The following is a 13,725-nucleotide window of genomic DNA, read 5'->3' as shown; positions in this document are numbered from 1 at the left end:
ATTTAGCAAATTTGGTACATCCTGGCCCTCTGTCAATTATTATGGATTCTGAATTCCCAAAACCTTGAGAAAAACAAGGGTCTGGTGATCAGGAGCACTTAACTAAAAATCAGCATTCTTGCATTCTTTTCCTCACTCTGTGGCTTATTGTTGGACCCTTACCAAATCATTTAACTTGGGCTTCCCATATGTTAAATGAAAATAATTTCCAAGTACTACAAAATTATCTTCCCAGTGATGGTGGTAATATCAATTAGCTAATATCTGAAACGTGATATAACTTTCTTAGCCCCTTAGATGTTCTACCCATTGAGTATCCTTAGGCCATCATCTTTAAGACTTTTGCTCAGCTCTTCTCTTTTTCTGTAGTGGTTTTCACCTTCTCACTGATCCCTGGAGCACCAGCCAGCTGCTTTTCTATTCTTATCCATACCTCTTGATTGGATCAATGTGCCTGCCTTTGACCTTGAAATTTATTGATGAGATTCAAACCTGTGATGGGATCTTTTTTCCTTCTATCCTCAAGCCTAAAAGGTAGCTTTGTTGTAAAGTTAGAAATTTCCATTTTAAAAATACAATTATGTGGGTATATTAGTTATCAGTAATCCTGCTGCCTAGGTGCTGTGCAGTAGAAAAAGCCTTAGGTTTGGAGTCAGAAGATCTGGGTTCTAGTCCTAGTTGCTCTACTCACTGACCTTCTGGCGTTAAAGGAAACGCTTCCTATCCCTGGGATTCAATTTCTTCTATTATAAAATGAGAAGGCTGGACTAGATAGTATTTTTAATTTTAATTCAATTTTATTTTCAATTCTTTACTTCTGACCTTTCCCCTTCCCCACCTATTGAGAAAGCAAGAAAAATAAAACCCACTAAAAATATGAATAGTCAAGCAAAACAAATTCCCACATTATCATGTTAAAAAAATATGCTTTAATCTGTACTCTTGAGTCCATCACTTCTCTCTGTCATGAGGAGTTTCTAAATCTTTCAGAGTTGTTTGTATGATATTGTTATTGTATAAATTGTTTTCCTGGTTCCTCTCACTTCACTTTGTATCAATGTTTTCCCAGTTTTTTTCTAAAACTGCCCCCTTCATCATTTCTTAAGGACAATAACACTCCATCACATAGATAGACCATGAGCCATTCGCCAATTGTAGGGTACCCCTCGGTTTCCAATTCTTGGCCACTAAGAAAAGAGCTGCTCTAAATATTTTTGTACATGTAGGTCCAATTTCTTTGATCTCTTTGGGGCATAGACAACTAGGTAATATCTGAAGTTCCCTTTTAACATTGTTAACAATCTTAGTTTCAGTAGCAGCTTTACAATGTGGAATGAGTTCCTGCCCCAGTGTTACTGGGATGGCAGCTGATGCTTCAGGCCAAAGATCTGTTGGTGCTGGAAGATGCTTGCATTAAATTGTTTAGATCTGGCAGCATTCTCCACAGGGAGAGAGACAGACAGACAGACAGACTGTGTGTGTGTGTGTGTGTGTGTGTGTGTGTGTGTGTGTGTGTGTGAGGCATTGTTTTTGGATCTGTTCAAATTATGAGTGAAGAATGATCGATGAGAAGTTAGATTCTCCCTCAGGAGATCCACTATGGGAACTCTTTTAACATATCTGTGTGTATATTATACATTTCTGAAGGAAGTTTTTTTGGTTTTTTTGATTTTTAAACTCCATATTTCCACGTGTTTGTAGTCTGGAGTATCTGATTTTTTATGTATTTATCACCTACAGATTTCCTTGAAATTTTTGTGGCTGCTCATCTTTCCTAATGACTGGAAAGTAATTGGGTTAGTAGTCAGAGCTTCAGGTCCTGGCTCTGCTACTTATTACTTCTATGTTACCTTAAGTAAATCACCTCTCCTCTATGGACCTTAAGTTTGTTCATTGATAAAATGAGAGCGTCGGACTGAATGTTCTTTCTAGCTCAAAATCTTCTTATTCTTTAATTGTTTGTGAGAGCTTAGTTTATTGATGTTACTTTAGCAAATGAGCATCTGAACTAGTATGAGGGCTTTTCATTTAATTACCAATTCTGGATTCTCTTGTTTTCCCAATAGCTTTATTTGGAATTGAGCCATACTATCTACAGCCCCATTAAAAACCTAAACCTGTGCTGTGCATTTGCTTAATTATTGTATCGAAGTTTAGCAAATACCATGATCCCATAATTTATTTCATGAAGGTGTTAAAGTTTGAGGTAAGAGTGCTAGAAGAGGGAATAGGCTAGCAGGTCTGAGATTCTTATTCTCTGTAGGGAGTTGGCTGTTTAAAGACACTGTGTCATTCTCAAACTTTGTATCTTTTTCAGGATGAGGAATTGGATGAAGAAGGAAGGAGGAGAGGTAGGAGTTACCCAGGATCTTCCTGCTCTTAGAGTTTCTCTGTAAATTAACTTTGCACCACCCCCACCCCACCCCCATGCCCCTGTGCTCTCCAGCTCTCGCTCCCTGTCTCTCTTCTAGTGGGGTTCAGTGGTAGGAGATGGGTTGGTATGCAAGTATTGGGCTTGGCATGGAGCTGATGTTCTATGAAATGGGACAGAGAAAGTGTTACAGTTGCTTGGGCAAGGCTGTGAGGGTAGGAGGATCACACAAAGGCTTTGCTCAGATGTCTTTGATGTGGCCCCTACTGGAAACAGTTTCATTTGTTCCAACAATTAATATCAGGAAGCAGATTTCTCATAGTGTGGTAGAAAAGGAAAACCCACCTCAGTTTGTCTGAAATAATTTTTCTGTAGGAGTGACAGAGGAAATCACAGAAATCAGAGAGAGAAGAGGTTCCATCCATCCCATCCAGTCTGTTTTCCCCCTTGGCCAATGCAGGTTCCCTGAACTATTTTTTTTTTCCTGAGCTTCATTCAGTCTGTTATTTCCTTGGTTGCTGGTTTGAATTTGATTTCCATTTTCACTGCCATGCTTTGGTGCAGTGTGTTGAGCTACAGTGCAGGGGCCTCTATCCCTTTCCTTTGTGTTTAGTGGCTGTGGCGGGAAATACCTGCCCAAGCAGGGGTCTTGGGGAGGGCAAGTGGACTTGGATCAAGTCCTTTCCATCTGTCCCATTGGCTTCTCCCACATTTTCCTGCTGGGAGCCAGAGAGGGCCTACATCTGGGGTCACAAGAGACAACTAACTGGCTGGTAGTTTTCATCAGCCCCACTGTGGGGAAGTGGCACTCAAAAGACTTCAACTTAAACTACAAGACCAGACTAAACAGTGGACCCTTCAGAGGGGAATAGAAAACTGGAGCTTGGAGATGATGGTGGTCTTTCCAAACACCCTTTCTTTCTACTTTCCCTCTGGGCCCTCTCTCGATGAACACAACTTGGAAGAACCTTCTTGACCCTCCACTCACATGAACCTGTTTCTGTGCAGGATCCTCCCTTAAGACTTTCCTTCTCTTATATTTTCAGGGCTTAGCTGACCCTTCTGAGATTCTTCCATCCATGTTTATTGAAGAGGTTATGTCTATAGCATGGGACCATACAGAGCACTAAACAGCTCTTGCAGTGGGGTCTATGCTAAAGCGAAGGTGAAATGTTTATTGCGCACAGGTCCTGGTACCCGGAATGACTTTGCTATTTAACAGCAGTAATAGTTTCAGGCAGTGACCTCTTGCCAAAAATCCCACGCCCTTTTGAGAGGCTTCTGAGCAGCGCACGCCGGTCGCCATCTTCGTGGGACAGTCTCGTGACTGGCATCAGGGGTAGGGGTTACAGTTCAGATGCTTATTGATCCTTTTTCCAGTTTCCTGCCCCATTCCCCGGCCCTCTTTGTGAGATCCTGGTCTTCAGGGTCTTCCCTTATCCCTGTCACTGGCTTAGGTGAGTTGAGGTCCTTGATTCTGGGGCATTGGGCTATACCTTTCTTAGAGGGGGCTTCCTGCACTGGCCCCAGGGGATGGACTGGAGGACCTGTTGGTCTTTTCCATCTCTTATTTCTAGGATTATTCCTCCCTACCCCCGACACCTCTGACCCTGGATAAGTCATAGATTCATAACTTTTGTGAATGGAAGATACTTGTTGGGCAAGCAAATGTTGGCCAAGCTGCTGTAGTTCAGACTGAGATCAATTGGAAGAATAGATGAGGTCTGACTGGGGGTGGGGAGGTGGTGTGTAAAACAGATGACCTCCTTGAGGCTTTGAAGCTACTATCTTCTTATCTCCAAGGAAATTTGGCTTTCTCTTTAAATGTTTTTAAAGGAAATACAGTTTATACATTTTAGGCCTGGAAAACTGAAGTATTATATTGTTAGACTTGGAAAGCAAGAGAATTGAGATAAGTTAGCATAGGGGAAGAATAAATGATGGGAGAAGGAGAAATGAGCATGGCTATGGAGGCATCTGGCTGAAAGCTGGAAGACACCACATGTTTTAGAAGGGTTGGGGATAGCAGCCTTGGCAGACCCTAATGTTCTAGCATCTTTATGATTTAATCAATTCCATTGGGAAACAGTGGATTTCTCATCAAAATCCCAGAGGAGTCCACATCTTTAAAAGTACCAAGTGTTAGTACCAAGTGTTCTTGACCCTGCTATTAGAGGAGAATCTGTCTTTCCGAACCCTTAAACAAATCAGGGAATAAGATGACAGAATTTCTTTACATAACAAGGCCCTCAATGCTTAGCTTACCTTTATTTCTGTTCAGACTGACTTGAAATGGGTTTCTCTGTTGCAGGGGATAAGGGTGATGAAGATGATGAAGTGAAAAAGAAGAGAGAGAAACAGCGAAGAAGGGACAGAATGCGGGACCGGACAGCAGACAGGTATGAGAGAGGAAATGAGTCAAAGGCTAGATGATTGCTCGTAATCCTGGGGTAGTAACTTGTGCTTGCCTTTTCAGGTGTGGAAAAATGAAGATTGAATTTAGGAATAAGGATAGGAATTGAATCTGAGTGGATCTATTGGCAATTCTGAATTTAATATCTTAATTCTTTAGAGAAAGAGATGTCAAGTAATTATTCCAAGAATCAGGAAGAAATTTTAATGTGCTCTACAGGAGCCAAAGCTAAGTTTGGTTGTGAAAATTTAGTTTTTTGGACATTCTTATGTGTATTAGTCCTTACTAAGAATTAGAATCACTGTTTTAAAAAATGTGTTTATTTTTATATAACCTGTATTTCCCAAAATAAATTTTCTATTTCCCTAGAACTATCACTTACAACAGAGAAAAAAAAAAGGAAAAGTATTTAACAAAGCTGATACATAAGAAAAAAATCTGTCATTTTTTATGATGCTCTACACCCTGAGTCTCTCCACCCTACTCCTTCACTTCAAAGGTAGAAAAGTGCCCTCTCCTATCTCTTCTTTGAGACAAAGCCTAGTAGTTACTATTTAAAAGCATTTAGTTTCAGTTCTTTCCATTTATATCACAATAATCACTGTGTTTATTGTTTTCCCCATTCTACTTATTTCACTTTGCATCAGTTTGTTAAAGGTATTTCTGTGCTTCTTCATCATAATTGTTTCTTATAACACAGCAGTATTCCTTTACATTCAGATTATCACAGCTTGCTTAGTCATTTGCCAGTCAATAGCATCTACTTTGTTTCTAGTTCTTTGCTACTACCGGAGTGATATGATAAATATCTTTATGTATATGGAACCTTTCTTTTTATCATTGACCTCCTAGTAGAATATATTGGTCAAAGAGTATGGACATTTTAGGCGCTTCGTTCATATAATTCCAAATTGCTTTGCAGAATGGGTCGACCAGTTCATAGTTCACAGCTCTGCCAATGGTGTATTAGCATGCTTGTCATTCCAAAACTCTTCAGTATTGACAAATTCAATCTTTTGTCATCTGCCAATTTGTTGATTGTGAGATGAAACTTCAGAGTTCTTTTGTTCTGCATTCCTTTTGAAAACTGTTCAAAATTTGTCTTTTTACCATCATCATTTGACTTACATTATTCAACTGAAATTATTGAAGAAACCTTTTCACAGGTACTAATGATGTCTTAATTTCCACTGTTGATCTCTATCACTTCCTCGATCTCTCTTTTAAGTTTTCATGACATCACTCTCTCCTAATTTTCTCTTTCTACTCATCAGACTGCTGCTTCTCAATCTCCTTTGCTGGATCTTCATCCATGTCATACTTACTAACTGTGGGTGTCTTCTTTTCCTTTTTTTTTTTTTTAATTAATTTATTTTGATTTATCAGCAATCACTTCCATAAGCTTTTGAGTTTTAAAATTTTTCTCCTCCTCCTTCCCCTCCTCCCTCCTCAATACGGCAAGAAATCTGATAGAGGCTATACATTCCTATTAAACATTTTCACATTAGTGATGTTGTAAGGAAGAATTGGAACCACCAGAAAGAGGAAACAAAACAAAATAGAAGAAAACAATATAGCAAATAGTATGCTTCGATCTGCATTCAAACTCCATAGTTCTTTCTTTGGATGTGGATAGCATTTTCCATCTTGAGACCTTTGGAGATGTCTTAGCCCTTCTCAAAAATGCAAAGATCTAAGTCTGTCAGTGTTAGTCCTCACACAACATAGCTGTTACTGTGTACAGCGTTCTCCTGGTTCTGCTCACTTTACTCAGCATCAATCGATACACATCTCAGGTTTTTCTGAAGTCTGCCTGCTCATCATTTCTTATAGCACAATACATTCATATACCATTACATTCATATACCACAACTTGTTCAGGCATTCCCCAATTGATGGGCATTCTGTGGGTGTCTTCTAAGTCCCTGACCAGCTTCTCTTTTCCCTCTATACTGTCTTATCAGTTCCTATAGGTTTTAATCTATGTAGGTAATTCCCAGATCTATAGGTCCAGCCCCAGTCTCTCTCCTGTTCTCTTATCTAGTCCTGCAAACCAACTGCCTTTAGAACATCTACAACTGGATTTCCTATGGCCATCTCAAACTGAATATTTCCAAAATAGAACTTATTTATCTTTTTTCCAAAACACAACAACAATCATTTATTAAACACTTACTATATGCCAAGTACTCTGGTAAGTGCTAGGAATAAAAATATAAGCAAAAAGAGACAGTCTCTGCCCTCAAGGAGCATACATTCTAATAGGGGAGGACACAACATTAAAAGGAAGCTGAAAAGAGAGGAAGGGATTTGAGGGCAGAGGTTTCTGGAGCAAGGTACCCACTGAGAAGTCTAGAAAGTTAGGAATGGTCAAAACACTCTCCTCTTTCCAACTTTGCTGTAGTTGTCCAGATTACCACCATCCTCACAGTCTCCCAGGCTCTTATTTCTAAATCCTCAAGAATACTTATTTCACTTATCTGATCTGTTGTGAGGTCTTGTCGTTTCTTCATAACATCTCTCCTACAGGCCCTCTTCTCTCCTTTGACACTGCCACTACTCTGGCACAGGCCTTCATCACCTCTTGCCTGAACCATTAGAATAGCCTGCTGGTGACTGCCTGCTTCAGGTCTGTCCATACTCCAGTCCATCCTCTTTTCAGCTGTTGAATTGATCTTCCTAAAGTAAGTTTGACTATGTCACTCACCTATTCCATAAATTCCAGTGGCTCCTTATTAGCCCCTACCATTCTAGTTTTCTTATATTTTCTTCCTCTCCGTGCACTGTACCAGCTGTACTAGCTGACTTGCTGTTCCTCACACACTGAGCTCCATTTCCTGCTTCTGTTCCTTTGCACTGGCTATCCCCTATGCCTGGAATCCTCTCCCTTCTTCCTTCCCATCTTTTAGCTCCTCTGGAGTTCTTTAGGAGTTGGCTCAAATCCATCTTATGCAGAAGGTTTTCGCTGCTATCCCCAGTTGCAAATGCCTTTAGTCTGAGCTTACCTTCTTTGTCTCTGTATTACATCTTGTATATATGTAGCATTGATCCGATTCTCTTTTTTATTGTATGATCAAGAAGTTGTAAACATAATTTCTACTATATTGCTTAACGGTTTTTCAAGTGGTTGTCAAATAAGGAGGTCTGAGTTACTGAGTTGTTGTTTCTAAGAGAATCACAATCTCTCAACTTTAAAGAGAGCTACTGATTTTCCTGGAAGAATAAACGTTGAAATGCTTTTTTACTTCCATGCATTTGATGACAGCATTTCCTGTCTGTTTTTCAGTAGTGCTCAGGACAAGAAAAGGGTTGTTTGATTAACATATAAAGAAAATTTCAGGGGATCTCATTTTAACAGCAACAGTGAGACATAGCCCCAACTTAAATTTTCTCAGTTTCATTTGGGAAATTGAGAGAAGCCTATGGGTTCCTTGGTAGGCACACTGCCCAAATGTTTTTCCATAGACTTCTTCAGCTTCCATGTGTAAAATGATTCATTCCACTAGTGATTCATTCCAGCACTGTGCGCCCCTCCGTCCCCTGATGTTATATCCATTGTACTTTCTTTATCGGCAGATTGCATTCTCCACACTTAGCTAGGCAAGTCTTCACTTGGTCCAGACATTATCTTACTGGGTCTGTTGTACTCTATTAAAGGCTTAGAGAGACCACTTAAAAGAAATTAGAATAATGTAGGATTTCAGGAGACTGGGATTTGGATCTGACCTTTGACATAGAATAGCCAACTGTGTCGTCCTAGGTAAAGCATTTCAATAACTAGCGTGTGTACATAGCATTTGAAAATGTGGAAAACATATTTCATGTGATATCTCATTTACTCCTCACAAACTTTTCAGGAGATAGGTACTGTTATTACCCCTATTTTACAAATGAGAAAACTGAGGCAAACAGGTCAAGTGACCTAGGTAAGTTTCAGATGATTCAAATTCAAATCTTCCTGACTCTTCAGAGTTCTCTCCTTTGCACTACCTTTACCTCTTGAACCTCAGTTTCTTTTGTTTTAAAACAAGGATAGTAGTCCTTGTAGTGCACACTCTGTAGAGTTATGGTGAGGGAAATGTTTCTTCAGCCTTAGAGTAGGGCAGCAATCTGAAACAGCAGTAGTGGTGTTGTTATGAGGGCCTTTGTGCCATGGTTAGGTGTTGGAGGAGGACTTTGGTTGGTAAATTGCTCAGCACATGCATTATGAACTGGCAGATACATCCTTCCCTCCCTAGACTGAGGTGCCAAAAAACTTATTCTTGATGATGTCACTGATTCCCTTTCTTGTAGAGGTGACATCCAGTCCAGAATTTGGAAAACACCAGGGACTATGTGAGGGGATAAGTTGCTAAAGTCCATAATTTTGCTCATCTTGTTCCAGGATCTCTCTATCCTGGTGGGTTGTTTGAGGATGGAAAGCAAGTGGCTCTTTCCAGACATCTGCCCTGTGGAAGTAGTACTTGTGGGGATGTTTTGGGCCAGGCCTGATTTGAGCCTGTCCTGTAATTTAGGCTTGGAATTAGAATGAAACGAAACTTTGATAAACCATCTAACATTTAACAAAACATGGAAAGTGGGGAATGCTGCGCTAGTTCAGAGAGATGTAGTCCCCTTTGTCTCTGTCCAGAAATGTGGGTGGTCGGAGAGATGTGTTGAGTTCAAGGCAAAATGACAGCTGTTAAAAAGAAGGGGCAGTAAGTTCCCCTGTACTGGACTTTTTATGCACTGGCACAACTGACAGGCCATATCATTGGCTTAAACCCTGGTTCTGTGCACCAGTTGGAACCTCAAGCTTCCTTGCCTTTTAGGGAAAAACTGGCCCAGCCTAAAGGCCTGTGGTCCTAGTAGATATTGCTCTTTCCACAGGGGCTGATAATTTTGATGATGAGGCCTAGCTAGACAGGCCAGAAATCAGAGTTCTTGGAAGAAAAGCCAACTGCAGCTAGGAAGATTGTGAGCGTGGAATGTATTCACTCCAAATAATAGCTTTAAAGTTTTTTATAAACTCACTAAAATTCTAAATTTTATACAAAACAGTGTCTCAAATGGATGTATTTTACGTGCTGTAGAAAAAGTAGATCAAAAACATGTTTTAGTGCCTCCTTTCCTTTTTAGGAAGGAAAATTCTTAGACTAAGATAATAACTTATAGGTGACTGCAGATCTCAAACAAAAATTATTCCAAATGAATGATACATATTCAAATGAAATACACAGAGGAAAAAACTAATTTCTCAAGTTCATCCTGTTGGTCTCTCTTAGCCATGGGACTCCCAGAAAATTTATAAGCCATTAGTTTTTTAAAATTAATGAAAGTCCACCTTTTTTCCACCTCTCACCTCTTCTCACCCTATCACCACCCCCCAAATAGAAAAGAAAGAAAAACAAATATGCATAGTAAAGTGAAACAAATTTCTACATTGGTCGTAAAAAAAAAAATTGTCTTCTCTTCATCCTGAGTTATCACCTCTCTCTGAGGAAGTGAATGCCATATTTCACCATTATTCCTCTGGAATTATGCTTGCTGATTTGCATTGATCTGAATTGTTAAGTCTTTCAAAGTTATTTGTCTTTACTTTTGTAATTATATAAAATGTTCTCCTGGTTTTGCTCACTTTTACCCTTCATAAGTCTTCCCAGGTTTTTCTGAAACCATCCCCTTCATCATTTCTTACATCACAGTTCCATCACATTCCCATAACATCACTTGTTCAGCCACTCACCAATGGATGGGCCGCCCTTCCCCCCGAGTTTCCAATTCTTTGCCACCACAAAACAGCTGCTATAAATATTTTTGTACATTTGGGTCCTTTTCCTGTTTCTTTGTCGTTTTTGGCCCGTCCATTTGAAGTCTTTTCTAGCTCTTATTTGGGGTCCAATTAAGAGAGGATTCCCATGATCTTTATGAGCACTAAAAAGACTTTCCTGAGGCTAAAGTACCTGGGGAACTGGTCCACTCATTCTGGAAAGCAACTTTAGAAGGCATGAAGCTTCCTATTCATTTGCCAAAAAAAAAAACCAAACCAATAAACACCGAATGAATTTGAGGTTGCTGAGCTTCTGTTGTTGTAACATATTGGAATGCAGCCTCTCCAAATCAGTGCTGAAATTTGTGTGTTTGTTTTTTTAATTTTTTTATTAATTTATTTTGATTTCTCAGCAATCACTTCCATATGCTTTTGAGTTTAAAAATTTTCTCCCCCTTCCTCCCCACCACCCTCCCCAAGACGGCGCATACTCTGATATAGGCTATACATATATATTCCTGTTAAACATATTTTCACATTAGTGATGTTGTAAGTAAAAATTCGAACCAATAGGAGGAACCACCAGAAAGAGGAAACAAAACTCAACAGAAGAGAAAAAAAAATAGCAATTCAAATTCCATAGTTCTTTCTTTGGTTGTGGATAGCATTTTCCATCATGAGGCCTTTGGAGATGTCTTAGATCCTTGTATTGCTGGGAAGGGTTAAGTTTATCAATATTAGTCATCGAACAACGTGGCTGTCGCTTTGTACAACGTTCTCCTGGTTTTGCTCACTTCACTCAGCATCAGACCATACAAGTCTTTCCAGGTTTTTCTGAAGTCATCCTGTTCATCATTTCTTATAGCATAATAGTATTCCATTATATTCTTATACCACAACTTGCTCAGCCATTCGCCAATTGATGGACATCCTCTCAATTTCCAATCCTTTGCCACCACAAAAAGAACTGCTATGAATATTTTTGTACATGTGGGTCCTTTTCCCATTTGTAAGATCTCTTTGGGATATAGACCTAGAAATGCTATTGCTGGGACAAAGCGTATGCACATTTTTATAGCCCTTTGGGCATAGTTCCAAATTGCTCTCCAGAATGGTTGGATCATTTCACAACTCCATCAACAATGCATCAGTGTTCCAATTTTCCCACATCTTCTCTAACATTTATCATTTTCCTGTTTTGTCATGTTGGCCAATCTGATAGGTGTGATATGGTACCTCAGAGTTGTTTTGATTTGCATTTCTCTAATCAGCAGTGATTTAGAGCATTTTTTTCATGACTATAGATGGCTTTAATTTCTTCATCTGAGAACTGCCTGTTCGTATCCTTTGACTATTTATCAATTGGGGAATGACTTATATTCTTATATATTTTACTTAATTCTCTGTATATTTTAGAAATGAGACCCTTATCAGAGAGACTGGTTATAAAAATTCTTTCCCAATTTTCTACCTTCCTTCTAATCTTAGTTGCATTGGCTTTGTTTGTGCAAAATCAGGGCTGAAATTGTTTCAATCTTAGCACAATATCCAGGTAATGATAACAGAGCAAAGAGGAATTCCATTTCACTCTCATAATAAATTTCTACAAACTTAAACCTCTAATCATTGCTCCATGGCAAGAAAGCTAAGGACATATCTATGAAACTACCGAATGTGTATCATAGCACAGATCATCTAGTCTAACTCCTTTCTTTTACAGATGAGGAAACTGAGGCCCAGGGAGGTTAAGAGACTTGCTCAAGGTCACACAGGTATTAAGTAATAGAATTTGAAATTAAAACCTAGTCCTTTTGACTCCAAATCTAATGCTCTTGCCTTCCCACCATGCTGCTTTACTTATATTCATGTCATTGTTCCCTTCAATGGTTATTATTTCTTTGCGCTATTTTCCTTTCAGTTCAGCTAACATTTATTGAGATCTTGCTTTGTGCAAAGCACTGTTAGGCACTGGGTATACAAAGACAAAGATAAAAAATGTTATAGACATTTAAATTCTTCTATGTGATATTATTTGCACACACAAATAAATACAAGTTAATTTGATCTGGATGAGGAAATAGCATTTGAGCCTTAAAGGAACATGGAGATTCTGAGACATAGATATGAGATGTAATACCTTCCAGGCATGGAAGATGGTGGCATGTGAGAAGGCTTGGAGGCAAGGTATGGAATACCAGGGTTAGGAATTTAGCTGGGACAAATGTAAAGGGAAAGAAAGGGACCAGTAAGAAAAAAAGTAGAAGCAATGAGTATAATCAGTTCTTATTCAGAGCTTTTATTGAAAGGGAAGAAAGTTATAGGATCAGTCAACATGCTACTTTACTCAAGGTACTCCATTGGTTACTGGAGATACAAAAACAAAAATCAAGCAATCCCTGCCCTCAAAAAGTTTTATGTTCTGTTGGGGGAGATGACATGTGCGACAGTTACACATGTAAATATATATGCAATATACATGTTCAAGCAGTTACCAAGTGTCAGAGCAAGAAGCACAGATCACATTTTTAGGGTGCAGCTCAGAGTCATATTTATCAAAGAATAGGTAACTACAGGGAATCAGAAGGAGCAATCCTCCACTCCTAACTGAACATTTAGCAAGATTTTATACTCTTTAAGAAAAACAAGTTGCTTTTGTTTGTGGCCAGCCTTACAAACAGAGCAGGACATCTTATTTCATGCTGTGGTTGGCTTTGCAAATGGAACAGGGCAAATTGTTTTTCTCTACTGTGGATGGGGTATGTCCAAATTCCAGTAAGTAGATGGTCCCAGGGAACCAGTTTTATGGTGAAATCGCTTGTTTCTGGAAGGGGAAACAAAAGGTCTTTCTCTCTGGGACTCTTATTCAGTCAGTCAAGTAGCATTTATTAAACCATTACTGTGTGCCAGAGCACTCTGCTAAGCACTGGAGCTGCACAGAAAGGCAAAAAGTCACTGACATCAAGGGGTTCACGTTCTAATTGGGAAGGGAACATGTAAATAGGTAAATAAAAGATTAATACATAATAGATGAATGTAATTGAAAGAGGAAAGCATTAACAGCTAAAGGGACAAAGAAAGCCTTCTTGTAGAAGGTGGGATTTGAGCTGAAACTTTGAGGAAGTCAGAAACTAACAAGGCAGAAGTGAGGGGGCAGAGCATTCTCAACCATGAGGAGTAGCCATTGCAAAGGCA

General features: G+C 39.2%; 1 protein-coding gene across 2 annotated transcripts in view; it reads left to right on the top strand.

Annotated features, from left to right (window-relative positions):
* AKAP8 (A-kinase anchoring protein 8) overlaps nucleotides 1–13,725 on the top strand; it is a 62,532-nt gene that overhangs the window by 31,907 nt on the left and 16,900 nt on the right. For both annotated transcript variants that reach the window (XM_027851122.1, XM_027851121.1), the window contains exons 8-9: nucleotides 2,318–2,351; nucleotides 4,683–4,770. In XM_027851122.1, the coding sequence (XP_027706923.1) occupies nucleotides 2,318–2,351; nucleotides 4,683–4,770 (122 nt within the window). The remainder of the gene's footprint in view (nucleotides 1–2,317; nucleotides 2,352–4,682; nucleotides 4,771–13,725) is intronic.

The sequence above is a fragment of the Vombatus ursinus genome, unplaced genomic scaffold (genome assembly GCF_900497805.2).
Source record: "Vombatus ursinus unplaced genomic scaffold, bare-nosed wombat genome assembly UNPS02009173.1, whole genome shotgun sequence".
Taxonomy (NCBI): Eukaryota; Metazoa; Chordata; class Mammalia; order Diprotodontia; family Vombatidae; genus Vombatus; species Vombatus ursinus.
This window is presented reverse-complemented; position numbering and strand designations above follow the sequence as displayed.